Source organism: Aspergillus puulaauensis, chromosome 1 (genome assembly GCF_016861865.1).
Source record: "Aspergillus puulaauensis MK2 DNA, chromosome 1, nearly complete sequence".
NCBI classification, from domain to species: domain Eukaryota; kingdom Fungi; phylum Ascomycota; class Eurotiomycetes; order Eurotiales; family Aspergillaceae; genus Aspergillus; species Aspergillus puulaauensis.
Window position 1 is genome coordinate 1,008,765 of NC_054857.1, and position 27,201 is coordinate 1,035,965.

At 49.7% G+C, this 27,201-nt stretch overlaps 15 protein-coding genes across 15 annotated transcripts; 8 read left to right on the top strand and 7 right to left on the bottom strand.

Annotated features, from left to right (window-relative positions):
* Positions 1 to 137: 137 nt before the first annotated feature.
* Positions 138 to 2,245, top strand: APUU_10437S (putative MFS drug efflux pump; the record flags this gene model as incomplete). The annotated part of the gene is made up of 7 exons (XM_041700785.1): positions 138 to 287; positions 352 to 489; positions 556 to 712; positions 771 to 1,150; positions 1,214 to 1,586; positions 1,640 to 1,770; positions 1,832 to 2,245. The coding sequence occupies 7 exons, from the start codon at positions 138 to 140 to the stop codon at positions 2,243 to 2,245; spliced, it is 1,743 nt and encodes a 580-aa protein (XP_041549803.1).
* A 436-nt stretch (positions 2,246 to 2,681) lies between these two features.
* On the top strand, positions 2,682 to 3,587 carry APUU_10438S (putative alanine--tRNA ligase; the record flags this gene model as incomplete). The annotated part of the gene is made up of 2 exons (XM_041700796.1): positions 2,682 to 2,684; positions 2,739 to 3,587. 2 exons carry the CDS (start codon positions 2,682 to 2,684, stop codon positions 3,585 to 3,587), a joined length of 852 nt encoding a protein of 283 aa, XP_041549804.1.
* A 148-nt stretch (positions 3,588 to 3,735) lies between these two features.
* APUU_10439A (Mtc5p) lies at positions 3,736 to 8,052 on the bottom strand (the record flags this gene model as incomplete). The annotated part of the gene is made up of 1 exon (XM_041700807.1): positions 3,736 to 8,052. The coding sequence occupies one exon, from the start codon at positions 8,050 to 8,052 to the stop codon at positions 3,736 to 3,738; it is 4,317 nt and encodes a 1,438-aa protein (XP_041549805.1).
* Positions 8,053 to 8,819: 767 nt separating this feature from the next.
* On the top strand, positions 8,820 to 9,383 carry UBC13 (E2 ubiquitin-conjugating protein UBC13; the record flags this gene model as incomplete). The annotated part of the gene is made up of 3 exons (XM_041700819.1): positions 8,820 to 8,872; positions 8,933 to 9,153; positions 9,208 to 9,383. 3 exons carry the CDS (start codon positions 8,820 to 8,822, stop codon positions 9,381 to 9,383), a joined length of 450 nt encoding a protein of 149 aa, XP_041549806.1.
* A 708-nt stretch (positions 9,384 to 10,091) lies between these two features.
* On the top strand, positions 10,092 to 11,463 carry APUU_10441S (uncharacterized protein; the record flags this gene model as incomplete). The annotated part of the gene is made up of 5 exons (XM_041700830.1): positions 10,092 to 10,202; positions 10,243 to 10,747; positions 10,807 to 10,910; positions 10,964 to 11,347; positions 11,419 to 11,463. The coding sequence occupies 5 exons, from the start codon at positions 10,092 to 10,094 to the stop codon at positions 11,461 to 11,463; spliced, it is 1,149 nt and encodes a 382-aa protein (XP_041549807.1).
* Positions 11,464 to 11,985: 522 nt separating this feature from the next.
* Positions 11,986 to 12,816, top strand: RPL24 (60S ribosomal protein eL24; the record flags this gene model as incomplete). Its single annotated transcript, XM_041700841.1, has 3 exons — positions 11,986 to 12,036; positions 12,190 to 12,333; positions 12,529 to 12,816. 3 exons carry the CDS (start codon positions 11,986 to 11,988, stop codon positions 12,814 to 12,816), a joined length of 483 nt encoding a protein of 160 aa, XP_041549808.1.
* A 987-nt stretch (positions 12,817 to 13,803) lies between these two features.
* On the top strand, positions 13,804 to 14,323 carry RPS30A (40S ribosomal protein eS30; the record flags this gene model as incomplete). The annotated part of the gene is made up of 3 exons (XM_041700852.1): positions 13,804 to 13,863; positions 14,064 to 14,168; positions 14,300 to 14,323. 3 exons carry the CDS (start codon positions 13,804 to 13,806, stop codon positions 14,321 to 14,323), a joined length of 189 nt encoding a protein of 62 aa, XP_041549809.1.
* A 918-nt stretch (positions 14,324 to 15,241) lies between these two features.
* Positions 15,242 to 15,827, bottom strand: gup1 (glucosamine 6-phosphate N-acetyltransferase; the record flags this gene model as incomplete). Its single annotated transcript, XM_041700863.1, has 2 exons — positions 15,242 to 15,331; positions 15,402 to 15,827. 2 exons carry the CDS (start codon positions 15,825 to 15,827, stop codon positions 15,242 to 15,244), a joined length of 516 nt encoding a protein of 171 aa, XP_041549810.1.
* A 732-nt stretch (positions 15,828 to 16,559) lies between these two features.
* Positions 16,560 to 18,517, bottom strand: FUM1 (class II fumarate hydratase; the record flags this gene model as incomplete). The annotated part of the gene is made up of 6 exons (XM_041700874.1): positions 16,560 to 16,746; positions 16,808 to 17,825; positions 17,882 to 17,997; positions 18,057 to 18,094; positions 18,155 to 18,199; positions 18,284 to 18,517. 6 exons carry the CDS (start codon positions 18,515 to 18,517, stop codon positions 16,560 to 16,562), a joined length of 1,638 nt encoding a protein of 545 aa, XP_041549811.1.
* Positions 18,518 to 18,909: 392 nt separating this feature from the next.
* Positions 18,910 to 19,134, bottom strand: APUU_10446A (uncharacterized protein; the record flags this gene model as incomplete). Its single annotated transcript, XM_041700885.1, has 1 exon — positions 18,910 to 19,134. One exon carries the CDS (start codon positions 19,132 to 19,134, stop codon positions 18,910 to 18,912), a length of 225 nt encoding a protein of 74 aa, XP_041549812.1.
* Positions 19,135 to 19,216: 82 nt separating this feature from the next.
* On the bottom strand, positions 19,217 to 20,124 carry APUU_10447A (alpha/beta hydrolase; the record flags this gene model as incomplete). Its single annotated transcript, XM_041700896.1, has 2 exons — positions 19,217 to 19,549; positions 19,606 to 20,124. The coding sequence occupies 2 exons, from the start codon at positions 20,122 to 20,124 to the stop codon at positions 19,217 to 19,219; spliced, it is 852 nt and encodes a 283-aa protein (XP_041549813.1).
* Positions 20,125 to 21,161: 1,037 nt separating this feature from the next.
* Positions 21,162 to 22,544, top strand: APUU_10448S (putative aspartate transaminase; the record flags this gene model as incomplete). The annotated part of the gene is made up of 3 exons (XM_041700907.1): positions 21,162 to 22,238; positions 22,304 to 22,409; positions 22,480 to 22,544. 3 exons carry the CDS (start codon positions 21,162 to 21,164, stop codon positions 22,542 to 22,544), a joined length of 1,248 nt encoding a protein of 415 aa, XP_041549814.1.
* Positions 22,545 to 23,050: 506 nt separating this feature from the next.
* On the bottom strand, positions 23,051 to 24,551 carry CHS5 (putative chitin biosynthesis protein (Chs5); the record flags this gene model as incomplete). Its single annotated transcript, XM_041700918.1, has 2 exons — positions 23,051 to 24,316; positions 24,480 to 24,551. 2 exons carry the CDS (start codon positions 24,549 to 24,551, stop codon positions 23,051 to 23,053), a joined length of 1,338 nt encoding a protein of 445 aa, XP_041549815.1.
* Positions 24,552 to 24,967: 416 nt separating this feature from the next.
* On the bottom strand, positions 24,968 to 25,528 carry APUU_10450A (uncharacterized protein; the record flags this gene model as incomplete). Its single annotated transcript, XM_041700930.1, has 1 exon — positions 24,968 to 25,528. The coding sequence occupies one exon, from the start codon at positions 25,526 to 25,528 to the stop codon at positions 24,968 to 24,970; it is 561 nt and encodes a 186-aa protein (XP_041549816.1).
* Positions 25,529 to 26,016: 488 nt separating this feature from the next.
* TIF11 (translation initiation complex factor eIF1A) lies at positions 26,017 to 26,690 on the top strand (the record flags this gene model as incomplete). Its single annotated transcript, XM_041700941.1, has 2 exons — positions 26,017 to 26,037; positions 26,262 to 26,690. The coding sequence occupies 2 exons, from the start codon at positions 26,017 to 26,019 to the stop codon at positions 26,688 to 26,690; spliced, it is 450 nt and encodes a 149-aa protein (XP_041549817.1).
* Positions 26,691 to 27,201: the final 511 nt, after the last annotated feature.

Consider the following 27,201-nt stretch of genomic DNA (forward strand, 5'->3'; position numbering starts at 1 on the left):
ATAGTCTATGTAACCCGCTTGAACATATGTGCGTGCAGCTGTGGGGCCTCGAAGGACTTTACTGCTTCAATTCAAATCTCTTCCTATCTTGGTTACTTTTCACTGTCCTATTTGGTTTTATTCCTAAGTCACGCAAAATGGTTTCGACACCTGAAGATTCTGGTCAGTCCCATGTGGATGAGAAGACTTCGAACCAGTCAGACAGCAACCTGAAGCCAAATGCCAGTCATCAGGAGGATGCCATCACCTTTGCTGATGAGACCGGGGGGGTTCACGAAGAATATAAGGTACCGGAGGCAACACAAGCTAAAACAAAGTCTCCACGGCATCTTTGCTGATTTGTGGCTGAAGATGACGTTGCGTCGATTCATGGGCTTCGTGGCCATGGCCTTCCTTTGGACTGGTAGTCAAATTCCGGTTTATCTTTTTGGTGGTATCCCGCCCATCATCTATGGCGATATTGGTGGTGTTGATAGATGGGTCTGGTTTGTATGTTGTGTTTCCCAGTTTGTGGCTTCAATATAAACTAAGGCTAACACTAGGTTTTAACAATAGGTTCTAGCAAACTTGCTTGCTTTGGCTGGAGTCTGTCCTTTCGTCGGCTCCCTCTCCGATCTCATCGGACGCCGATATGTCGCTCTCATCGGGGCTACTTTGGTTCTTATCGGAATGATCATTTGCTCGACGGCACATACTATGAATACCTTCATTGGTATGATTTAAACCACTTTCTACTCTCTTTTTCTGGCTAGATACTGAATTCAGTGCAGCCGGTATGGCTATTGCAGGTGCAGGTGCAGGGGTGAACGAACTAACAGCACTGGCCGCCACGGCCGAGATGGCACCAACTCGCCAACGGGGCAAGTATGTGGCTATTTTGATCTTCACAATAGCCCCCTTCGCGCCATCGGTATTATGGGCCCAATTGATCGCCGATGCCAGCAGCTGGCGCCATGTCGGTGCTTTCTGTGGAGCATGGAGTGCGCTCGGCCTGCTCATCACCGCTTTGTTCTACTTCCCACCACCCCGAGTAAACTCGGAGGGCCTTAGTAGAGCAGAAATTATCAGCAGAGTTGATTTTGTTGGAGGGATCCTCAGTATCGTCGGATTAATCCTCTTTATGGCTGGCATGCAATGGGGTGGATATCAGGTACACTTTCTCATCTAGTCCTCAGCTACCTTTGATCGTCTGAATGCTAATGAACTATCATAGTATGATTGGGACAGTGCACATGTTCTCGCCCCTCTTATAATTGGGGTGGTCCTGCTAGCTTGCTTCGCGTTTTGGGAGATTTATGGTGCTAAGTACCCTATCTTCCCCAGTCGATTGAAGCAGGAATCTCGTACTCTCGGCCTAACGCTCGTCATCACCTTCATATCCGGTGCGAACTTTTTTTCAGTTCTTATGTTCTGGCCGACGCAGGCCTTCAATGTCTACGGCCATGACCCTCTTGGCGTTGGCATTCGCAGTCTACCCATTGGTTTCGGAATCATGGGTGGTGCTTGTATCGTTTTATGGCTGCTCAGTGTTCTCCGCGGTCACAACAAAGAGCTCCTAATTGTTAGCAGCGTTTTTATGACGGCAGGTTCGTATCCTCAGAAGCAAGTCAATAGTAATTCAATGGGCTGACTTTTGCAGGATGTGGCGCGATGGCTATCGCCGATGTTAACAACTTGCACAAGCTCTGGGGTGTCCTCATTATCGCTGGATTAGGAATTGGTGGGATTGTTGTTCCTGCTTCTATTATCACAACTATTATCTGCCCAGATGTATGCACCACGCCCAGTTCCCTTTTCAGACACGGTAATTCTAATCTAAATCTTTATTCAGGACCTCATCGCAACCATCTCCGCCCTCACTCTTTCAATCCGTGTCGTCGGTGGCAGTATCGGCTACACCGTTTACTACAACGTCTTCATCAGCAAGTTTGTTCCCAACTCGCAACACTACATTGGTGGTGTCATGGCTACCCAGCTCAATATCACAGACGTCACCCTGATCACTGAAGCGATTGAACTCACTGGTGCCTCCCTCCTGGAAGGATTACACGATATCCCGGGGATTGCAGGGAACCAGGCGGCCTATGATGCTGTTGTGGCTGCTGGACAGATGGCCTACGCGGAAAGCTACAAGTGGGTTTACTATGTTAGTATTGCGTTCGGAGGAATCTCAATTCTTTCTGCGTGTTTCCTTGGAAATATTGCAAAGTACATGGACGATCATGTTGCTGTGATGATACATTAGTCCGGCTATTTTGGGATTCTTTTGGGTCACGATGGTATTCAAAGAACTGCGAAGAGGCTCAGTATACTTATCTTAAATTCCTCTACTAGGATATATATATATCTTGGGGCTATGGTGAAATATGCTGGAAAATTGATCAATGGATGAGTAAATGGTTAATAAACTATCCCCATAATCCCATCATTTCTTGTTTCTTTCCACTTTTAGTCTTATTATTCAAGTCTATACAATTATCTAGAGAGTTTCACATGGAACTATCTGTAACTCATCGTTGATGGTCCCCTATTTCTCCACTTTCCTAAAGCAGTGCGCGGAAGCGAACCCGACCATATTAATTGTTGATATCCAGGAACACAAGATTCAGTCATAGAAGATCCATCTCATCAGAGAAAACCGAATCTCCCCAAAAAATTGAGAAAAAATACAGAAAAAAAAAATGGTTTGTACTTCAAATATCCAGGTTCATCCAGTGAGCTTCTAACATTCATCACAGGGACCCACTGAAGCCCTCTATCTAGACGATGCTTCTCTCCACACATCAAGGACTCAGATCATCTCCTACCGGCCACTGTCAAGCCTAGGCGATGACGAGAAACGCCTCGCAAAAAATATTCCGTTAGAGGAGACATTTGCTATCATCACAAAGCAAACAGTTTTTTACCCACAGGGTGGCGGGCAAGCAAGCGATACAGGGAAGATAACCCCCGAAAGTTTAGATAATCAAGACGGCGATGGCAACTTCCTTTTCGAAGTCCTACTTGTCCGGAAAACCAGCGATGGTTCTGTTCTTCATTTTGGGCGGTTCTCGCCACCTTCTACTTCAATTCCTAGCGGTATTGCAATGAACCGGCCTGTTTCATTACAAATAGACCGCGTAAAGCGGAACTACCACTCCCGCTTACACACAGCAGGACACATAATCGGCCTCGCCATGCGTCTCCTACAGCGAACATTGGGAAACCGCAAAAAAATCAAAGCGAATCATTTCCCTGGGGAAGCTTGCATGGAGTTCGAAGGGCTGCTTTATAACGAGCATAAGCCCGTGATCCAGGAGAAAGTGAACGAGCTGGTTCGAGAGCAACTTCCCGTTCGAATCTCCTGGTGGGATGAGGATGAGGTTGAGAAGAGGAAGGACGAGCTTGATATGGTGGAGGGTAGAGAGGTAAGTGGGATGGGGAGGCTGCGGATTGCTGAGATTGGAGATGTTGATGCGAATCCGTGTGGGGGAACGCATGTGGAATCCACGGGGCTAACCGGGGATATTACGATTAGAAAGATTAGTAGGCAGAAGGGAATCAGTAAAGTTTCATATGAGGTGCCTGTTTCTTGGGGAAAGGTATAGAGGTGTATAGCTAGACGACTTGGTGGCGGTGATAGAGGTTAGGCTAGTGCAGTAGGATTTTGGGATATATAGCATAGAACGTGAAAAACATTTCATTAACGCAGCAATAGGGTATATGTTTGTCTAACAAAATTATCTTGCTTCAGTATTAACTTAGGACCTGATTCATAGATGACCTCTTCGGAACGAACGTATAGTTCCCAGGGGGTTTCGTTTTCCGCTTGTCCTCCTTGCCGCGTAGGCCTCGACTAAGGCCTCCACCGAGACCCCTGGCGAGAGAGGCAAACGGTGATGCTCCCCAATGGTCTAAATCATCCTCCGGATGGCTGGGGTTGACCAGACCGTCAATTGAGCCCGAACCTTCCGAACGTCTTGTTTGAGTTCTGTTCTCGCCTTCGAGGCTCGGAGACGGTGGATGGCTCGATGGTGCCGGTATATCCGTCATGGTGCGGTCTGCGCATTTACAACCGCAACCCGTAGGGCAAGACTGAGTGTCCAGGTCTTCATCGCTATTGTCGCCGTGATGCACATCTGGCAAAATGGCCGAGAGCCACTCGCGGTAGCAACTAAAACAACAGACATGGCCGCAGCCGAGACAAGGCGTGAGCATTCCCTCAACCACTTCACGGCATATGGCGCATGGTAGTTTGAGCGGAAGCGGTCGTTTTGGCTTGCAATTGGAGCATACTATCAATGTTGCGGCCCCCTTAGCTTGGCCGTTAGTGCCCGCCACTGCAGCGTCCACGACATCCTGAACCGCGAAGATGGATAATTGTTGAGCACCACAGCTACTGCAATGTCGCTGGATCCCTAGACCATTGCTATCATCATTTGCCGAGGCACTGGACGAACCCTTGCGAGCAAAACCGGATAGTGAAAACGAATCCCCAGGGTTATTAGAATCTCCGTGATGAGCTCCAGTATCATCCGGATGCTTTATGATATCGCCTATTTTCAGCATTTCGCTTTGTTGCACCGGTAGTCCCCACATCGACAGCAGATGAGCATAGGCTGTGCGGTATGATCGATATAGTTGATACTTTTTTGGATCGAGGAACAAGTTTTGCATTGTGCTGTGGTTGTCAAAGGTACCTTTATTTTTAAAAGTAACCTTGATTTTCTTTGTTGGTTTCGGATTTAACCTTTCACTCTCCACATCCGACTGGGTCTGCGAGGAGGTTGTTGTAAGATGGTCAGGTTTTACAGATGCAGCCCTAGCTCTAGAGCTACTAGGGGTCCATGCCCCAGGCCCTCCAAGCGCACGAGCGCTCTCATTTTGGGCCTGCTTCCTCCTAAGTAGGTCACTTGCGGGAGGGGATGCTGAGGACGGCCCGAACGTGAAAGATCGAGAAAGAGAAGATGCAAGTGCAGATCCAAAGCCAGTGCCGGTTCGTGGCTGTGATTGTTGGTCTGGCGAAGCAGCTAATGACGGGTTCTGGGTGACTGCCCTTCTCTCAACACCTAATCCACTTGCACGAGAAAGCAAAGGGGGTGTAGTTCCTGTGGAATAGGGCGGAGTAGTACCTGGGCGCCACAACTCTGATGATGACCGTCCAGAGCTTTGTGTACCAGGCGTGGTATGACTCTCTTTTGGCGTAGAGGTGGGGGGCGTTACCGCTTGCGATTTGTTCGTCCCGGTACCGGGAGAGTTATGGAAATCCAGAGAAAAGGAATCATGACCTGCACGTTTTGATGACGTTTCTCCTTCTGATGGGGCTTCTTTCAGGTAAGGTTCGTATAGAACGCAGGAAAGCATCGCAACCATCTGTATATCGCCGATTCGTTCAAAATATGCGAAAAGTGCAGGAATGAGCCAATAGCCACCGAAAGGATGGTCCCCCCATTGAACGACACCCGCTGTATTTCGAGAGGATTGATCGGGATGGAGAGCATCAGACCTTAGATCAATTGCGCTATCTTTCCGTTGGATGTGCGATGCTTTGTCTGTATTTTTTGGAATGGGAGGTGATCGCGACGACCTTCTTTGATGCAGGATGAGTTTAACGAGACCCCAAATCCGAGCTAGCTCATAGTAGCCGTGGTCCAGGGCAACCGCTGCGTTATGGGCACACACGTCAACGACCTTCCCACATATACGGTATTCACGACCCAACTCTCGTTTGGCTGGGAGTATACTACTCAAGTCATGTATAGAAATCACATTCTGCGGTGCGTCAGAGGATCGGGAGGTTATCCCGCCGACGGTTGACCTCTGGGAATTGTCCGTCGAGCGAGGCCGATAGAACCCAAGACTTCCAGCACTACGCCATGTCTGGGGCGTTGGGAACCGATGTTGAAGCCCTGATAGAATACCAGAGGACCCAGAAGAACTAGACGTTTCAGCTTCAGAGTCATCAGAATACTCAGATGCACCGTCGTCAGTACTGGCAATTGTACCCGTTATCCGGGGCCCTAAAGAACTTGTATCAAAACGTCCAAACCGTTCGAAAAGGTTGTCAGTTCTCGACAGTTTTGTCATCTCTTTGAAACCTAGGTTTTCAAGAGAGTATGCTGACTTATCCTTCTTGGTTGGGAAAAAGCACACCAAACGGCCGTCCTTGGCCCAAACTGCTCCACATTCCCTTGCTCTTGGGACCATTACGTTCGCATTGACAGGCCGAATCAACTCAGAGCTCATTGCTAACTCCTGACTTTGTGACAATCCGACTTCGTCCTCGTCACTGGACTCATCGCCCCCGACATGGTCATTCGTTGGTGATTTCACAGTCTCAGCAGTTTCCCCCAGGATCCATGCGATACTTTCTTCGAGGCTGCTTTCACCTAAAAGGTACCGAACGACCCCCTCAAGACAGCCTCGCTTGGAGGATAAATAGGTCTCAGAGATAGTCTGGAGCTCTGCAACGATTTTGCTGGCGAGCTGATCACTAACAGCGGTGGTCTTCTGAACATTAAAAGTGGGTACCGAATCCCTAGGGTAATCGGGCGGGAATTTGATGTCCACTCGGATGAAAAGTGATGCACCGTCAGCACCCCAAGGGCCATGTAAAGATATTGTAGCCTTTCGTCGTCTGACATCAACTGACTCGAAGGCCACCTTCGTGAACTTCTCGCCAACGTGCGTAATCTCGTCCCCAAGCGTTTCGATATCCCATCCTGATATTTTCACGCCCCTCATCCAGGCGATTGGGTTTGTGTCAGTCCGTTGACCAGATGTATTTTGCATTCCGACTCTCGAGTTGGCGTTGCCCCCTTGCGACCAAGCAGGAGCGTATGGAATTGATATGGTATTCATACCGGCGCGCGAGGATGGGGTTACAGGGGGCTCGAAGGACGGCGATAAAGGGCCATCTTCCTCGTATTCTAAGCCGACATTTTCATCCCGGAAGCTCCTGTAGACCGCTCCTCTCCGGGTGATATTTAGGTTGGACATGAAGGATTTCCCATTCTCGTAGCCGACTTTTTGAAGAACATCAGGATCAACACGGTGCAAGCGGAGTTCCTTATCAGTCCCCCAAGATACTAGTTGGAATTCTCTGTGGTCGATGCCGTCAATAACTTCTCCACGCGCCCTCCAAAGAAACTCTTTCACCTGTCCTTTGTGGCCGGGGAAGCTATGTACAGGAGCAAGCGGGCCGTCAGGATACGCTCCATCTATTGCCCTGCGACTGTAAAGATGAAGATCGCTGTTGCCTCTCTGAGGCATGGCCAGAACACCCCAACCAAAAGGCGTATTTCTTGCACGCCAAACAGGAAATGGCGTCTGGATCACCTTCTCCGGAACATCATCCTCAACGGTATAATCCCAGAACTTGATTGTTTTATCCAAAGAGCAGGTCGCCAAAGCTCCGGGCCGAACCCTATTCCAGTCAACCCCGTAGATCTTGGTATCGTGAGCTTGGATAGACCGGATTGGGTAAGCTCCCATTCGCTTATCCCAGATACGAAGGAATTTATCGTGAGAGCTCGCAATTACATTGGGATCCTGCCGGTTCCATTTCACCTGAGTAGCGCCTGCAAACCAATCCGAGAATGAGATAGCTGGTCGTGAGGTATCGCGAAGATCCCAACAATGAACAAAGCTATCGACCGCACAAGTTGCAAGGACATCGGGATGATGTGCGGAGAAGTTTATATCCGTAATGGCGCGCGTGTGAGCATGCAAAACATGTTCAATAGAGTTCTGATAACTCTGCATGGCTAGATTCCATACCAACGCCTTCTGATTCGACGTACTCACCACCCAATAGTCTCGAGCAGAAAATGGAGACCATTGAACATCTGCAACTTCCCATGGTGTATGATGAGGGAGATACCGAGGCGGCGAGTAAGGCGAATCCAGGTCAATTATGTGAAGTCCCTCCTTGGACGCTAATACCACGTCTCGACCGCAAGGCGATATGGACATAGACCCAACTGGCTGGTCTACGTGAAAAGAGCTGTCCTCTCCATATGTTGGACTTTCGAACGCCGAAGTCAACGGCCTTGGTTCGTTGGAGTCGGACATTTTGGCGTTACCGGCTACCGGTCGTCAAACGGCCCCGTCTATGATCTGCTACCAGGGCGATTTTCGAGATACCGGTGGACACATTGATCGTAAAATTTGCAGCTGGCTGTGGGCTCCTTCATCTCGATAGAGTACGGCGGTTGTCGCTGAGGACGGAGTAGTCTGGGACAGCTCAAGAGCTGATCGTATGCATGGCGCGCATGGCGTGGGGAACTAGTTTCGGATGCGTGTATCGAGGTCCAACAGTCTTCGTAAGTATATGAAAGCCTGGGTAATCACGATACTGGTTACATATAAGTGGCGAGACGAGTGAGATTCTCGCGGAAAGGTTGAGTGCACTGAAGAGAGGCTCAGGTATCGGTTGGCGCGAAGGTCGGAGCAAGCACAGACGGGGTCTGATAATCGTCTTGGATGAACCCCAGTTCGGAGCTCCTAAGCTAACGGCGCCAAGGATTCACTTCTGGTCCGAATGGTCCGCCAAATTCAATACGGAGGCCGAGAAATCTATAAGTGCAGGGCCCCTCCGACATTCCGCCGGTTACGTCGTCGCCCAATCTTTTGCGATAGGTTCTATTCGAGTCCTATTAAGTTCACCTGTTTTTGCTCCCCGTTGGTTGACCGACTTGGAATTTTTCTGTGGCTGGATTCCACTTACCTTCCGTACAATCTGAGATAGCCAGATTTTTGAACTGGCACGAGGGGAGAAATCTCGAAACCAGGAACCCCGCGCATACTCTCGAGCCTCGGAAAACAAACTGCAGCACAAGATGGCCTTGCCAAAGAGAATCGTGAAGGAGACAGAACGCCTCCTGGCGGAACCGTAAGTTGGCAAAGCCAGTTTCAAAACCTGGACCTGCGATACTAATTTATCCCTTTTAAGAGTCCCCGGTATCACTGCCGTACCTCACGAAGACAACCTGCGCTATTTCGATGTTACAATCCACGGTCCAGCGGCGTCGCCATACGAAGGTGGAATATTCCGCCTCGAGTTATTCTTGCCTGAGGACTACCCGATGACTCCTCCCAAGATCCGATTCCTGACCAAAATCTACCACCCCAACATTGATCGTCTTGGGCGAATCTGCCTGGATGTTTTGAAGAGTATGTTCTTCGCGGGCTTGTTCTACTCATATGCATGGGCTAATGATTTACTAGGTAACTGGTCTCCGGCTCTCCAAATCCGTACCATTCTGCTATCAATCCAGATTTTGTTGGGTGCCCCGAATCCCGACGACCCCCTTGCAAACGATGTTGCCCAGCGATGGAAAGAGGACGAAGCCGCGGCTATTAAAACCGCAAAGGAATGGACCATTACCCACGCGATGACTTAGGAATTTTTTGCTATTTCAGTTGCCGTGTGAATGACCATAGACGACACCGTGATGAGACCATGAGTAAAAACATGCGACTTTGGCCGTACTCGCATTGATCTGTCAGGTCAAATTATTCTAAAATCTAGCCCTATTTCTCCGATTGATGGAAGGAGTCCCATCTCGCTGAATACATTTGCATTTCAATCCAGTTCTGGTTCGTTATTCCCTCTACGCTGATGTACGGCGAAAGGGCAACTACTCATTTCCGATCTTCCAGGCATGCCATATTTTAAGCCTTGTGCACTGCCCGGAGCCATGAATTGCTACCTGAGAATATATCTTAGAAACCCATTCAATAGAACTATCGACTCCTAAAACCATTCTGTACTCGTATGTGGGTTAGGACTTTGGTTCTAATTAGCTCCAGCAATAGTCCTTACGCCCCTAGCTCACTTTGCGCCGAACTGACTTTCTTGCAAGGGCAATCCAAAGCTTTTGATTTTTTACAGAAGCAATTCTGGGTTTCTTATTTTACAATCCACTTGTACCCATTTATAAAGGAAACAATCCTCTGTGCTTAGCCTTGGGTGAAACTGGGATACAAGCTCAAATACTGTAAAGCCTTGGAACACATAAGTAATAGTATTAACCTGGTATAAATCCCTCACTATTATTACTATAATTATGAGTTTCTATATGAATCCGGGCTTATCTTGAACGTCCTTCATGCACGACTCAGGAACACAACCTGCATCTTCAAACACAACTTCACAACAACGACAAGATGCCGAGCAAGGGAAGAAAGAAGAAACCATCCAGTCTGAAAGGACTCACCAGGTACCAAACACTGCCCTCTAATAGCTTTTAGGAGTATTAGATTATCCAATTTAATTCTGCTAGCAGTCACAACTATAACAGTGGTGGTGGAGTTGAACAGTCTCTAGACATTCACACCAACCGATACTGTAGCGATAACACCAAAGACATTGAGGCCTCTCTTCACATCGAAGATACCAAGCCCTTTGATCTGTTTGAGCTACACAGCCCATTGGTTGATGCTACCCAAGAGCTTGAAGAACGCAGTCACGTCGAAACAGACTCGCCCAAAGGCACATCCATCCGAAAACGCCTTCAAGCTCTGACCACAGCTTCGAGATCATCTACTGAGCCTGATAGGCAAAGCTGGGAATCGATATCGTCGTCCAATAACGACACGCGAGCTTGGTCGGTCACAACACAGGACACAGGGTCAACAGGAATCAGCACCGTCTCAACTTCAACAATCACTCAGAACCCAAAGAGAAAGAAGAAGAAAAACAAAGGATCCTCGAAGCGAAAGGACTCTGGTACTTTTGGTCTGAAGTTCCTCAGATCGCCAGGAGGTGAGGTTCAGCAGCACCCTCGTCTTTCTGTGTACGCTGGCTAACTTTACCCATCACAGATTATATGCAATTCGACTTGGATTACTGCGAGGCTCAAATCGCAATGTCGAACAAGGAGCCAGAATGCTACCCGGAGATTGGAAAGGCATCGGCCGAGGAATTGGTGAGAATATACTTCACAAGACTGAACAAGAACCGTATACTAACATGACAAAGCTCACCTACCTCCGCCGCATGACTGGAACCCAAGTCCGTGCCATTCCCGCAAGCGATTTGGAAGCCCCTCGCAGACCAAACGAATCCAGGGCCTGGGATCATAGAAACCTCTGGTGTGTCGACTGCCGCAAGTCTTGCCCTATCTGTAACACGACCTGCTGTGTCAAAGAAGAACTGGCGCAGAAAGCGGCCAACGAAAGCTTGGATCCAGAGAAGGTCCACCAAGCAAAGCGTCTTAGGAAGATAATCGAGCATCTTGGGACCCACGCTAAAGATGTCAGTACTTTTGCGCAGTGTACACCTCCCGATGGGTGTGGACGATACGTATGCGCCAGCTGCTCCGGTGTTTGCCCAAGCGAGATATGTCGGGATATCCAATGCAAGGTAAGCACAAGCAATCATCGACTGCAAAACATTGATACAACATCGCTAATGGAACATGTCCACTGGTACAGGAGTGCAAGCCGGATCCCTGGGCTTCCTGCGATTGGCACGATTGATCATTGCACAAAATCGCTGGATCTAGATCGACACTTCCAAGAGGAATGTTTTGTACGCCAGAGTATCTAGCATCTTAGATTTCCGGTAATCGTTTTGATAATCCCAGCCAGGAATTGGTATGCATGTCCAAGATAGTGAGGACGATGCAATTAAATTGGGAGGGTTGAATGAGCCTATGAGATGTCTCAATAACAAAGTGTCCACGACATGTGAAAAATACAAAAAAAAAAGGAAAGAGCGCCGAGAATGAATATGAGACTATATTAATAGCACCGAAATTACCAATTCGTAGAAAAACCCCAATCTCGTAGAATAGTTCCGTATAGTTTGTATAGCCCGCCGTCGAAGGGGTCAAGGGCAGAGCGAGGTCACGTGTGGCGCTTAGCGAGCTCCACACCGCACCACCACAGAATTGTGCCAGTCTCGCGAAGTACGCCGCCGAAGAGACCGATTCGACTCAACCACCCAACGCCAATCGACAACATCTCGTCCCAACCGGTCGCGCATCTCTCACGTTCAAGATGCGTACCTACGACGATTCTTTCAGCGGTCAAAAGATCTACCCCGGAAAGGTGCGTTTTGTCCTCCCGCCAAACAACCCGTTCGATGAATTGCCTCGCCCCGACCGAAGGTCTTCACAGGCTGCACGATCGATCAAAACCATCGCCAATGCAAAATCTATATATGAGGATGTTTGTTGACAGATTGGTTTTTTCTTGAAACAGGGTAAGCTGTTCGTCCGTGGCGACAGCAAGATCTTCCGCTTCCAGAATGGAAAGTCCGAATCCCTTTTCCTCCAGCGCAAGAACCCTCGCCGGATAGCTTGGACTGTTCTCTTCCGTCGCCAGCACAAGAAGGGTATCTCTGAGGTCGGTACCGCCTTTTTTCTTTCATCACTGGGTTGAATTCGAGTTATTGGGGAATGTTGTGTTCAAGAAGCGGGATGGGTTTGCCCCTCGCGATATAGGGGTGGAACGTGAAAATTGGAACTACTTTAAGAAACTTGGGGGATAACTTTGCCAAATGAGTGATAGAAAGCTGACGGATGATTTCACCGTGAACAGGAAGTTGCTAAGAAGCGTACCCGCCGTGCCGTCAAGCACCAGCGTGGCATCGTCGGTGCCTCCCTCGACGTGATCAAGGAGCGCCGTTCTCAGCGCCCCGAGGCCCGTGCCGCTGTCCGCCAGCAGGCCATCAAGGACGCCAAGGAGAAGAAGGCTGCCACCGAGAGCAAGAAGAAGGCCGACAAGGCTAAGTCCGCCGCCTCTGCTGGCAAGGGTGCTGCTCAGCGCATCCAGAGCAAGCAGGGCTCCAAGGGTTCCGCCCCCAAGGTCGCTGCCAAGTCTCGTTAAGGTAAAGATATAACGGTCTGGCTTGGGATTGGGAGGCGCGGAAGGCAAGCACTTCATGGACGGAATTTGGGAGGTTACTGGAGCTGGAATATGTGTTTTCCCTATCACCCAAAATGAAATGTTTCACAAAACTATCGGCGTACAAGACGGTTTCTTGCGAATTCAACGACTTTCAGATAAGCTCTATCATTCGCACGCCATCAAATTCATGAAATGGAATGGGAAATGGAAGTGAGATGATGGCCCCTTGATATACGTCGCTCTAGTGTAAATTCCTACATGGTCTTGTTTTTTCAGGGCGTACGCCCAATCAAACATTACATATCTAAACAGTCCTGCTGCTTACGACCTGAGGTTTCGGCATAGTAGTTTGATGTCGTCACCCTGCACGCCCTAGCGCTCAGAAGTTGGTGAGTTCCTTAAGGCAACATAAATTATGACTTCCAGATGCCAACACAGGTCGTCCATAAAATTAAACTGACTCATCCACAAGAGCCATTAGTTAAATTCCCCAGTCGTAGATCCAAGACTCGGAGCCTCGAAGTCGAGCCCTGCCATACTACAGGTAGTAGGGCTCAAACCTATCCTAACCCGATTCGGCATCTATACTACTGCCAGGGTAGGGACAAACAAGAGATAAGAGAGCATCAGAGGAGTTTAATATTTCCTGTGTGAACAGAACAAAAGTAATGAAGAATAATTAAATGCTTATTACGCTCCGTCATCAATAACTGCCCTAAAGAGAACAGTAACAGAGACAACCAAGTTCCGAGCTCCTATTGCCTCAGGCACCAAAATAACCGCTGAGTCACCCCCGGTTCCCGCCCTTCCGAATTTGCCATCTCGCTTACAGGTCAGCACTAGCGCGATTCGCCCACAGAAGCCCAGTGCAGTGGTGACTCAATCAACCCCCCTTTATCACAAGTTCCCACCTCGACTTTTCAACTTTCCCATTTCGATCCGACAAGTTCTACATCACCAGCAACCATGGGTAAGGTTCACGGATCTCTCGCCCGTGCGGGTAAGGTTAAGTCTGCCACTCCTAAGGTCGGTTTTCCCTCTATTTCTTTCCATATTGGTTGTGTTGCGAAGGGCAGGTTTTGGGACGAGCACGGCTGGAGAAGAGTTTGTGGGAGAGGGCTTTGCTTGTTCCGGATGCCGCTCGATTCAGGAGGAATTTTTTTGCCATGAAAACTGCAAGAAGTATTAGGAATTGGTAGGCTGATGGGTTCTCTTTGATAATATAGGTCGAGCCCCAGGAGAAGAAGAAGCTCCCTAAGGGCCGCGCCATGAAGCGTCTGAAGTACACTCGTCGTTTCGTCAACGTTACCATGACCGGTGGCAAGCGGAAGGTACGTTTATTCCGATAATCGAGGGAAGATGAGGAGTCGTGGAAAATCGGAAACACACCCGGCTTTCTCAAGAGAATTCCTCATGGGTGCGAAATTCAGGAATAATGTGCTGACTTGCAACCTTGCAACAGATGAACCCCAATCCCGGCAACTAGACGATACCCTAGCGAAAGGAGGAACCTGGTAATCGCCGCGGGGAAATGACGATGACGACCACGAACGAAAAGAAGAAAAGCACAATAATACGCGGCCTGGACGGTTAATACCCGTTCTCTACCTAGTCAGAGAAGAATCTATCAACGCCGACGCGGAAGACTCGAGATTTCGACCCAGAAAAGGAACCGGACTTGGGCTTGGTTACGGGGATGGTTTGCGGATGTTTTCTTTTCATGCACGGCTAGTTATGGGCTTTGTATCTTCATCATCATCAAATGGGAACTTCGACTTCGTTACTGGGAATTTAGTTTCATTCTTGTTCGTTTGTCGATCGCTGCTCCGGTATTAGTGGGTTTCATGCTCTTATGGAAAAGCCTGTGATATTCCCCGACAGCGACCTGATGCGTCCTTGAGGATATACTTCATATCCTCTAGTTTCACGTAGTTGCGTAATCGGGCTTTGCTGCACACCTAGCAATCGGCATGCAGGCAATGTTGTAAAACCAACCTTATAGGGTCCAAGCTTCGAGTCCGGTCGTTTGCTATGAAGCAGCGACTAGGACTTATTGAGTGGACAATCGTTAACATAAATGGACAACGGACAGTTTGACTGAATCTGCGTCCGTGTGCCAATACATTTGATCTCGCAAATCCCTTCCCTGTGTCTACATCATTAGAACATCCTGGTCAATCTACGAAAAGGCATTACTCCATTACTCCCTTGTGGCTACTGAGAAAAGGATAATATAAACAGCCATGAATCTATGTATACGTCTATTCGTCACTGACAAAGCCAGTGTCAATCACAAATCTCTGAACGCCAGCAGAGACAACCCCGGAGATACCCTCGGAGCACATAACAAGTAAAAATTAAGCCCCGTAACGGTTACTCTGCCATTTCAGAACCCCAACTCCGTCTAATAGTAATGAGCCATCTCCAAACCAGCCCTCTTGAACCCACACTTGATATAGAACCCTTCGTTTGTCTCGGAGCAATCCAAGATAGTCTATGTAACTTAGTTAGTCACTGCCCAGATGATTCGACCAAAACAGAGAAGGAAGAGATGAGAAACAAACCTTATAACACCCAACCTTCTCGGCCACAAAATCCAACGCCTGGATGACCCTAAGCCCCAACTTCTTCCCTTGCTGCCCCTTCTCAACAGCAATGTCTTCAATATGCCCGACCATCCCCAGGGAGTGGATGAACTTGCGTTCAACAATCAGACTCCCTGTCGCAACAATATTGTCTTCCTCGTCTACGATAACAAGGAGGTAGTACTCGTCGTTCCGGGAGGAGATCCAGTCGAATCGCTTATTCCAGGCATCTTCGCTCACGTCACCGACAGTTGTGAGAACGCGCAGCACGTCGAGGTAGCCCCGGTGGAAGTCGGAGCGTTGTACCGGGCGGATCGAGTACCCTTTCGGAAGGACGTCGGAGACGAGGGGCGAGATGAGGGTAGTAGGGAAGAGAGGCTGGTCTTCTTGGGTCGCGATAGGCATTTTGGATATTTTTGGAGATTTTAAATATAGAGGAAATCGGCAAAGAGGGTTGAATGTTCGATTGAAGGCAGAAATCCGGCCCTGCGAGTTGGGGTTCGCGATGTTCGGTGTAGCTGAGATTGTAAGGAGGGGTTTAGCGGCGGTGAACGGGCGTTTGAGTTTCAGTCTAGGATCTCTCGCCGCTAACTTGACAAGGCAGGTTCAATCGGATTGGAAAGAGCGGGTTATGAGAATAATGTGATTATAACGAGGGACTTCGGGTTGGGAGAATGAGGGGGAAAGTTCAAGTTGTCAACAATGGAAGATTTGAGGCGGAGTACAATATATGGACCTAAAATCAAGGGAGCTGAAGCGCGGTCCCACTCGAAACACTGCGAGATTGGACAGTGCGAGGTATTTATAGATCGGAGGAGACTTAAGTCGGCAAATTGTACAACTAGATTGTTGACTTTTCGATGCCAGGAATGTAATGACTTTTTATTTTGAATGTGAGTCTCAATCATGTTTTGCCTCTAAGGGGTGTTCCTGTCCATTCGGGGTATAGAGTTGATCCAAAAATAACCAAGACAAGCCAAGACATAGTCAATCCAAGAGGCAAAAAAAAAAAAAAAAAAGGAAAGAAAGAAAAAAAAAGTACAATATATTCCAATATACAAGTCAATAATAGCTAAAAATCGCTACAGTGATTTATAACAGTCTAAGTTTAACACCAGCCCAACTCATAATGCTCATCTATTTCTTCTCCTTGGGGCTCAGCATCAGCTCAGGGCGGACATGCTTGTCAAAGTCCTCCTCACTGAGTGCCTTGAGCTCCATAGCACTCTCCTTGAGGGTGGTGCCCTTCTTGTGGGCGTTCTTGGCGACCTTGGAGGCCATGTCGTAACCAATGACGGGGTTTAGGCAGGTAACAAGCATCAGACTGCGAAAATTAGTGAACTTGACAAACAACTTATAAGTCCAAGCGAGTAAATAAAACTTACCTCTCGTGGAGGAGGGTGTTGATTCTGGGCTCGTTGGCCTCAAGACCAGCCACAAGGTTTTTCTCGAAGCTCTTCATTCCGTCGGCAAGGATGCGAACGCTGTGCAGAAGGTTGCGGATCAAAAGGGGCTTGAACACATTCAGCTCAAACTGGCCGTTCATACCGCCAATGGTGGCAGCAACGTGGTTACCCATGACCTGAGAGCATACCATGGTCAAGGACTCGCACTGGGTAGGGTTAACCTTTCCAGGCATGATGGAAGAACCGGGCTCATTCTCAGGGAGGATAAGCTCGCCGAGACCGCAGCGGGGGCCGGATCCGAGGTAACGGATATCCTGCGCGATCTTGAACAGAGAGCCAGCAAGGGTGTTAAGAGAACCAGAGGCCTCGACGATGGCGTCGTGGGCAGCAAGAACCTCGAACTTGTTAGGGGCGGTCTTGAACTCGGTGCCGGTCAGCTTGGAGACCTCCGCGGCGATGGCCTCGTCGAAGCCCTTGAAGGTGTTCAGACCAGTACCGACGGCGGTACCACCCTGGGCAAGTTGGCGCAGGTGGGGTAGGGAGTTCTGGACGCGCTCAACGTTGCGGTCCAGCTGAGCAACGTAACCAGAGAATTCCTGGGCGAGGGTAAGAGGGGTGGCATCCTGGAGATGGGTACGGCCGATCTTGATGATGTGCTGGAAGTTGTCCACCTTCTTCTGGAGAGCATCACGGAGACTCTTCAGGGAAGGAAGGAGAGTGTTCTCAAGCTCCACGACAGCGGCGATATGCATGGCAGTGGGGAACGAGTCGTTAGACGAAGCGGACATATTGACGTGGTCGTTGGGGTGGACGGGCTTCTTAGTGCCCATCTTGCCTCCTAGGATCTCAATGGCACGGTTGGAGATGACTTCGTTCGAGTTCATGTTGGACTGAGTGCCGGAACCGGTCTGCCAAACGACCAGGGGGAAGTGGTCGAGGAGCTTGCCCTCGGCGACTTCACCGGCAGCCTGCTTGATAGCCTCACCAATCTTAGGGTCTACAGCGGATTAGCATCCATTTTCTCCCTTGGAAAGTCAGCGAAATATTGCTTACCAAGACCATACTTGATGTTCACAGTAGCAGCAGCATTCTTCAGGACACCGAAAGCCTTGACAACGGCATCAGGCATGCGGTCCTGAGGCTGGTTGATGTCGAAGTTACCCAGGGAGCTATCCGTCCATCAGCATCCATTCTTATCTCTTCGTATATCCATTCGACAGTATCTTACCGCTGAGTCTGCGCACCCCAGTACTTATCGGCGGGGACCTAAAACCATTTCAATTAGACCTTGTATCAAGTTGTTTTGGCGGCGACGGACCGTCGTACCTGGATTTCGCCAAAGGCATCGCTCTCGGTGCGGGATCCCGAAGCCTATAATGCATGCGCGTCAGCACCTTTGGAATAAAGATCGAGTTGTATCCTCGTCGGGTTGCCCCGAAGTGTAGAGGGCCATACCATTGTGACTGTTGAGCTGAAGGATCTCTTGTTTGAGAAGGACTGGACGGACTGGAGGCGGGGGAACTGTTGCAGGTGACGGGAGTTGGAGCAGAGCGAGCGTTGGCTAGCGAACGAGGCGGGGGAGCGAGCAGCCAACGTCAGTCCGGTGCGGGCCAATGCGGAGGTGTTCGACGTTCTAGCGACCGCATGTGGCAGGGAGCTCAATGAGCGCACCGCGGTTCGGGAGGCCATAGCGAAAGATTAAATGCCGGAATGTACTAAAAAAAGACGGGAACCCGAGAGCTAAGTATACTCCTAAGAGTTTGGAATAGGAAGCAATTGGGAGAATTGGGCCGTTCCAGGAGAAAAGAAGGGAGAAAAAAAAGCGCTCCGAAAGGCGGCCAGCACAACAGACTTAAAGATGCGACAGCTTCTGAGGCTTCCAGCTGTTTTGTTGCTCCGCCGTCCGAAGTCGCCGGCCGATTTCTCCCGGTCTGGTATTACGAGTACGCGATTGCAGCTTTCCTATGGGAAGCCGACCCAAATCCGAGTACGGTACGGTATCAGGTATTGGCGGATAAACCAAAATCCAGTCTTTCCTTTGCGTCTTTCCTTTGCGTCTTTCCTTTGCTCCTTGAGACACTTCAAGCAGACTGCGAGACGAATGTCTTCTGCATCGTCTCGATCACCTTCTTGTTGAACTTCTTGGCCGATTCAAGAATCTCGTCCAACCCACCAAAGGTGTGCGGAGCTCCTGCAACCCGAACCAATTCCACTCGTCCGCCTGCCGCTCTCAGCTTGTCCGCATATACTTCGGCTTCGTCCCGCAAGGGATCCATTTCGGCACTGAAGACCAAAGCCGGCGCCATGTTGGCGAAGTCACGGGCTAACATGGGGGATATCTTCCAATCCTGAGGGTTGTTTGCAATGAGACACCAGAAAGCAACAGGGTTACCAAGGACAACTTACATCTTCCGACGGAGCGGGTCGTGGTACCCCGAGGAAATGCTTATGAAAGTATGACATCCTCGCGACTGGCAGGGCCACGGTGAACTCCATCTCCCGATACGAGTCGTACGGAGAATTCTCCCGGTCAAACTCACCATCTGGCGTGAACGAACTGTGCAAGTCGCAGACAGGCACCACAAGAACCTGCAACGCAAGCGGAATGTTGGCGTTTCGACAGTGGTGGGCTATTACCGCGGAAAGATGGCCTCCGGCAGATGGCCCGCCCACTGATATCCTATTCAAGTCGAGATTGAAATCTCCTGCTTGAGACCTAACCTGGATAACCGGTCAGGTGAAGGGACAATGCACAAACAGAGTGACCGAGAACGTACCCAGTTGAAGGCGGCCCAGCAGTCCTCCACGGCAGTGGGGAACCTGTACTCAGGCGCAAGCCGATAGTCTACGTCAAACACTACCAGGTGACCATCGAGTCCATCCACGAGGCGTTTGCAAAAGTCATGGTCAGTCGAAAGATTGCCAAAGACCCAGCCACCCCCATGAAAGTTGATGTAAACGGCTCTCTTTTTGGGCCGACCCTGCTCATCATGGATAGGCGCGGGCTCAAAGATACGAATCTTGATCTCTCCGTCTTTAACCGCGCACGTCTTCTCGGTTATGCTGAAAACATCCGGACCTGCAGCACGACCGTACGCCGTCAAGTACTTGGCCGGGTCTTTGCGAAAGACTTCAATCGGCACCTCATGCGTATGCAGCCGACCGGCATTGTATTTGTTGTAGTACTCTACGTAGACCGGGTCAAAGCGTGGGAGTAGGTCTGAAGGGATGCTGTTGTGGAGAGGCTGGAATATGCATCCTGGACGCAGCTCATGCAGGTCCTTGTTTCCCGCCATTGGTTATTTTATCAAACACGGTGCGACGTTGTGAAAGTGGTTGAAAATGTGAGATTTGCTCAGTAGAGATTAAAAATATCAGGCAGACAGTTGACGTTGTAATGAAACTGCGGGGGTGCTTGGTTCTCTTCCTCCCTTTCCCCAAGCACGCTATCTTTCTCCTCCTCCAACTGCATCGAAGTCCGGCACAGAACATCTCCAAAGTACAACGCTCTAGCTTTGAAAGTCCGTTAGCTCACTTCACCGTAAAAGGCGGCCCAGTACTGTCATGGGATCTGCCATCCGCGAGAGATGTCGTTGGGGCGTGCTGCTCGGCTACAACCGGCTATCTCCATATCCGCTGGATGACCGTCGGATATTGTTGACGAGATCTATCCAGCTGACTTCTGACCTCATGGATCAGTCTGTGGAACTAGGTAAGGGGTGTCCTAAGTATTCCTTCGCATTGAGCAAATCAATTGATGCAAATTTTGCTACGAGCGTGGAACAGAGCAAAGCCCGGGTCTTTACCAGCCTTGAGCCGCCATGGACTTAGGGACACTCCACCGTCACTGGCGCATAAGTTCCATTTTCGCCATCTTGGCCAGCTGGATAACATGAAAAAATGCGTCACTGTTGGGGTATACTTGAGCAGTCCTCCAGTTTTATCGGGTTAGCGGCTCTCTCTGCCGGATCGGCTTCGCCTGGTTCCAGCAGAAATTTTTTGAATGGCCAATGATGCTCAGATCCAATAATCGGGACGACATACAGGGGCGATATCGGTCCAAACTTATCGATGAGGGCGTTTGAGTATATTTGTTGCTCTTCCCCAGTTTCCAAAGATCTTCAATTCCCCATACAAAGGTAGAGTGAATATAACCAGCCAGGTGTTATTCACTAGTGTTGACTTTCATTGACTCATTTAATTCCTTCTATTTACCAAAAGAATCTCGCCTAGTATTATAGACCACCCCCTCCTCCACAACAATCCCGCACTTTCACCTCACTTTCACATCCTCGCAATTCCTCTGCAGGACGATCTTAAAACACCAATCACAATGACTGTTCTCAGTGTAAACCCAGTGCCTCCGGATGAGATCTTTGCCCTCAACCGTGCATACATCGACGACGACTACCCACAAAAGGTCAACCTTGGTGTTGGTGTTTACCGAACCAGCGAGGGCCAGCCATGGCCTCTACCGGTCGTGCAAGAAGCAGAGAAGCAACTCGCAGCAGAAAACAACCTCTTTCGCCATGAATATACAGCCATTGAAGGCGACAGGGCATTTCTCCCTATTGCGCGTGACCTCATGTTCGGCTTCGATTCTCAATCCACCTCAGAGGAACAAGAAGCAACCAAGTCACGCATTGGAACCGTGCAGACAGTTGCAGGTACCGGCGCAAACCACCTAGGTGCCCTCTTCCTCGCAACGCACATGAAGCCCAAAACCGTCTGGCTCTCCAACCCCTCCTGGGCAAACCACCTCACAATTTGGGAACTTGCCGGCGTCCCGCGCAAAACATACCCCTACTATTCTGCCGCTACCCGCTCTTTCGACTTCGATGGCATGATGTCAACCCTTGAATCCGAGGCCCAAGAAGGCGACGTCGTCCTCCTCCACGCCTGCGCCCACAACCCCACGGGTCTAGACCCCAACAAGGAACAATGGAAATACATTATCGACCTCTGTGAGCGCAAGGGAATCTTCCCCTTCTTTGACTCCGCCTACCAGGGCTTCGCGTCCGGGTCTGTAGACGAAGATGCATGGGCCGTGCGCTACGTCCTCAACGAGAAACCTCAGATGGAAATGTGCGTTGCGCAAAGTTTCTCCAAGAACTTTGGCCTCTACGGCCAGCGCGTCGGTGCATTTCACTACGTCCTTAACGAGGGCTCCCAAGACATCCGCGATACTGTCGTCAACAACCTCTGCCATCTCATTCGAGGCGAGTTCTCCATGGGCCCAACAGCCGGGTGTAGTCTTGTCAAGAAGATCCTCACAAGCCCTGAGCTTACTGCGCAATGGCACGGGGACCTCAAGGTCATGAGTTCACGCATCATCTCTATGCGGAAAGCCCTATACGATGAATTAGTTCGGCTCGGGACCCCCGGCACTTGGAAACATATTGTTGAACAGGTAAGCCTTTCCGCTCCCCCCTACAAAAATAGAAGAAAAGGCAATAATTCTAATAATCTCCACAGAACGGGATGTTCTCCTACACCGGCCTTACCCCCTCACAGGTCTATGCGCTCAAAGACAAGTATCATGTCTACCTTATCAAATCCGGCAGAGCCTCCATCAGCGGATGTAAGTCACACCTATGCCTCATTAGTTATATATCGCACTCCGAAACTAACAAGTTTATTCTCTGTCATAGTGAGCCCTAAAAACGTCAACTACGTTGCCAGAGCAATCGACGAGGTCGTACGCAACATTAGCTGAACCACGGAGTTTAAGTTGCGAGCCGTCTTCTAATGAGCCATGTTACATGTTTAGCGCATGCATAGATAGACTGGGATCCCGTCTCATAAGTAGTATCTGATTTTCCCAATATGAATTCGTAGCATGAGTGAAGAACATATGGACTGCATTATTATGAAGTACTTAAGAACTTTAAACACTTACTGACAGCGGGTAGAAACAGGAAGATAAGTTATTATAGAGTACTGGATTCCTCATGATATGAAGCATTAAAAGAGAACTATCTAAACTGAACCATCTACTATACAGAATGGTAGTTAATAGAGCAAAGCACAGAACCCGCAGACAATCATAGGAAATAGGAATGGAAGGTAAGTAAAAAGCATGAGTATCGAATGCGTAATGGCATGGCGTTGGAACTGACAGATTAGAAGAGACTCTAGGTCAAGGCCAATTCCATAGGGTGTCATATCAGGTAGAAATGAATATACAATATTCGGGCGCTGAGCTGAATGACCAGCTGATTATTAGAGAGGTACTTCATTGAAATCTGACTCCCCTGAATGTTCCTTCGATTTTCCCGTTTCACCTCCTTTAGGACTGGGTAGGATTTCCTTTTCTTCCTCCCCTTCTTCCTCCTTTTCGTCATCTCCATTTTCGTGATCTTGTTCATCCGATTTCTCGGACAGGTCTTGTGCTTTCGAGTCCTCTTCCTCGGTATCTTCAGTAGGTAGTGGCGCCGACTCTGATTTGGTTTCTCCGTTAGTTTTGGGCTCATCCTCCTGCTTGTCCTCTGGCGATGCTACTGTCCGCATCTCACTGGCTTCGGAGTCTTCATCCTTTGGAGGTGGAGGCGGCGGTGTCTCTGAATCTTTTGAAGAATCATTCTCTTCATCTTCTGCCTTTGGCTGCCCACTCATATCAGCTCCAGGGAACGGGGTTGGCGGCGCTTCAGGGGCACTTTGATCTGCTTCTTGTTGGCTTGCAGGAAGCGATAAGGACTGTGAGTGAGACTGAGACGGGCGCGATGGAGAGGCTATAGAGGAAGTCGTGCGCTGGTGCTGCGTTGAGCCGTGGATGGGTCCAAGTTGACGGGTCTTGGGGTCGGCGTTCAGGTAATAGCCCCTTACGCTAACGATAGTGCCCTCTGCCTCGCAAGCGTCAACCCACTCAGGAACCACAACTGGGATGTTCATCTCGACAGCCTTCTCCCACAGTGGGCCTCTGCCCTCCGAGCAGACAAAGTGTGTAGTGTCGATTCTGACGGAGTCGATGAGCCTTCCGCCAATGCGATCAAGAGCCTCACCGAGAGCATCCTTCCGCTGGTCGTTGAGAATACCAGTGGTCACTGTAATACCAGACAGGTCTGTCATCTTGTGTGTCCGACAAGTCAACTTCTCTGATTGGTATGTGCCTGCGGTCGTGCGTAAAACGAGATGGAATGTGTATTCAGAGTGGATAGCGAGACCACTGATCTTGGTGCTGCGCGTCTCATGAGGCCGGGGAATAGAACCAGCCTTGGAGCCATTGCGGTAGAGCGAGAGGGTCTTTAGGGATGCGGTGGCCAGGTCGATAGGGTCCCATTCAAGAACAAGGGAGGTTTGTGTAGCGTTGCGGAGCCGCAGTATGGGTGGTGAAGGGGTCTTGATGCCGTAAGTGTTGAGAATGCGCTTTTGAAGGCCCTGGAAGGAGGCCATGCTGGCGGCTTCTGCAGCATTGTTGCGCGCCACGGTAATATCAACGATGCTTCCGGAGGTAATATTGTTAGGCAGGAGAACCGAGGGGAATTCGATCTAGGAGCGAGCAAGGTTAGCATGAGTGGCCACGTGGGGTAATGGGTGGAAACTCGAAAAGCCTTTGCTCCTGAATCCTGATACTAATTATTGGCTCCGGACCCAGTCCATAGCAGGCCATGGCCCGTCAAGGGCATCGTTTCTGCAGAGTAGGAAGGCTTACCAGGCGGTTGTCTTGGGTCAACAGGACAGCGACACCAGCGTCGACCTTTCCGACGGTCAAGGAGACCAGCATAGTGGCGGGTGAGCACAGATCAAGAAATTCGCTAGATAGAGCACATTAACCGGCGAAAGGTGGCACTGGATGGATTGGAAGCGAGTGACCCTGACAGGAAGTGAAAGTTGGCTGTTGATGCTCCCTGGAGATCGGCTGCAGTTAGCGAAGATGCCAAGCTGGGCCAGACTGGGGAGCCGCGTGCCTGTCAGGAGCATTCGTCATCAGCAGCGCCCCCAGACAATCGTTGCTCCATTCCATACGGAGAATTATTTCAGTCGGAAAGCTACAAATGCTATTCCGGGAAATCTACGGACGTCTATTTTTCTTCTTGCTGTGGCATTGCTCGGAGACTTTATACAAGCAAGCTTCTTGCTGCAAACAACTAATTGTACATGGGTATCATACGGAGTATAACAATGATCAGCAACTTGGGATTAGACAATCTCCTTGCCCTTTTTTCGAGGCCTTGTGCTTGGCTGTGGGGTGTGCGCATACGTTGATTTCTGGACTGCGCTCGTCTTTGCAACTTTCGGCTTTCCAGCGTTTATCGACTGCTGATTTCGTTGCTGCCGGATCAATTCATCCATCTTGGACTTCATCTCCTTCCGGAATTCAGGAAATCTCCCCTGGAGTGAACTGGGCAGAATCGTAATAGTGACGGTTCCTCTCATATTACCACGAATTCCTTCAGTCGAGACAATGCTCGAGTCCAGTCTTCTGCCCTTAGCATCAAACCCGCGAGCATTCAACTCATATAGAAATGCATCTCGCACTTTTCGAGTAGCCCGGGATCTGACCACCCTTTTTTCACCAAGTATCTGGATAGAGTTCACTCTCCACCATAGCGTATTTGGATCACGGTTATCGCACTGAAACTTTATCTTCGGGTAGATGGGGCTTTGTCGAAGAGCAAGGTATCGAGAAGCAAACGACGGTATAATCGATTTTGGTGTGAACTTGAAAGTAAATAGACGCTTGGGCGCGGATTGTGCCATTTCGAGAACTAAACCACCATGGAGGAAAAGAATGGCCGCATAAAAATCACAGAGGGCCGGAGAATGAGCGGCATGTGTCGCCAGGTACTGGCAGGTACCAGTTGCCACCCAACGCACAAGGCTTGCAAAGAGCAGTCGCGAGCTCAAGGCACCTCGGTAATCAAGAAACAAAAAACTCGCAACCGCCAAAGAGAATTGCACTGAAGCAGTTCGAAATCCGAATCAACAGCATGCGACCAAATATCCAGCATCAATACTCAGGGCGGTGAGGATACTCGCTTTGTGGCAAGCCTAAGGCAAAAGTCAGGCCGCCACACACCGCTGACATAATCCATCACAAACCCGTTTGAAAGAGAGATTTAAATGCAATCTCCCCCCACTTCCACGTCCTTCGGCTACCCATCTCCTTTCACCTTTGGACTCCAGTCTCTATTTCGATCATTTGATCAGGCATACCGTTCCCAGCAAACCGCTAGGAATATTTCAGTATGCCCAAGAACAAGGGAAAGGTATGACTCACCTTTTCCTTCCATCTCACCCCGCTCTGCTAGATTTTTTGCTGTGTGCCGCCCAACTTCGCCTCCCGTCCCTACCGCAATATTTCGCCAGTGATATCTCATGATTGCGCTAGGTGAGCCGGATATATTTCGGCAGAACGGGGTGGCAAAGTTTTCGCGACACAGCTTTGGATTGCCGCCACTATGACAATATGCTAACACAAGATTGTGTGTAGGGCGGTAAGAACCGTCGTCGCGGAAAGAACGAGAACGACAACGAGAAGCGTGAACTCGTATTCAAGGAAGAAGGCCAGGAGTATGCGCAGGTCGTGAAGATGCTCGGCAACGGCCGCCTGGAGGCACTCTGCTTCGACGGCGAAAAGCGACTCGCTCACATCCGTGGCAAGTTGAGAAAGAAGGTCTGGATCAACCAGGGCGATATCATCCTTCTCTCGCTGCGTGACTACCAAGACGAAAAGGGCGACGTCATCATGAAGTACACCGCCGACGAGGCCAGAAGTCTGAAGGCCTACGGCGAGCTGCCTGAGCACGCCAAGATCAACGAAACCGACACCTATGGTCACGAAGGTTTCGAGGACAACGTCGAGTTCGACGAGGACCGCGACAGCGAAGAAGAGAAGGACGTCGATATCGACGAGCTCTAAAAACCTTACCCCAACTCCGATATCTTTGCATTCCATACTCCCACAAGAGCCACTGGGTTCTTCCCGCCAGCTTCGATCTTCGGCCTTTTTGTTTTTATCAGCGCGGCTTTTAACCTACTACGAGGCGAGCAAACCCACTCGCCACGTCCTACGACCGTGATGGAATCATAACGAGAAATCGCAGCTTACGGGACTGCCCCGCTTCGGTCTACCCTCAGAAGACCGGTGCTCTTCCAAGCTTCAAAGTACGGATCATTGATATTTGGGACACTGGAGAACTATTCATGATGATGATAGACTGGATATATTTCATTCCTTTCGCACAGTTCATCGTGGGAGACGTTCCCCAGATGCTGCAGAGAAATGGACGCGACACGTACGGTGTCAGCTACGTACTGGCCCACGTTGTGTCAACGATCCTTTGTCTGTTTCTCTTTCTACTCGCACCTTGCACCTTTTCTTTTCCTGTTGAAAAAGCTTGGATGATAGATTAATGAAAGGGTTACGAATA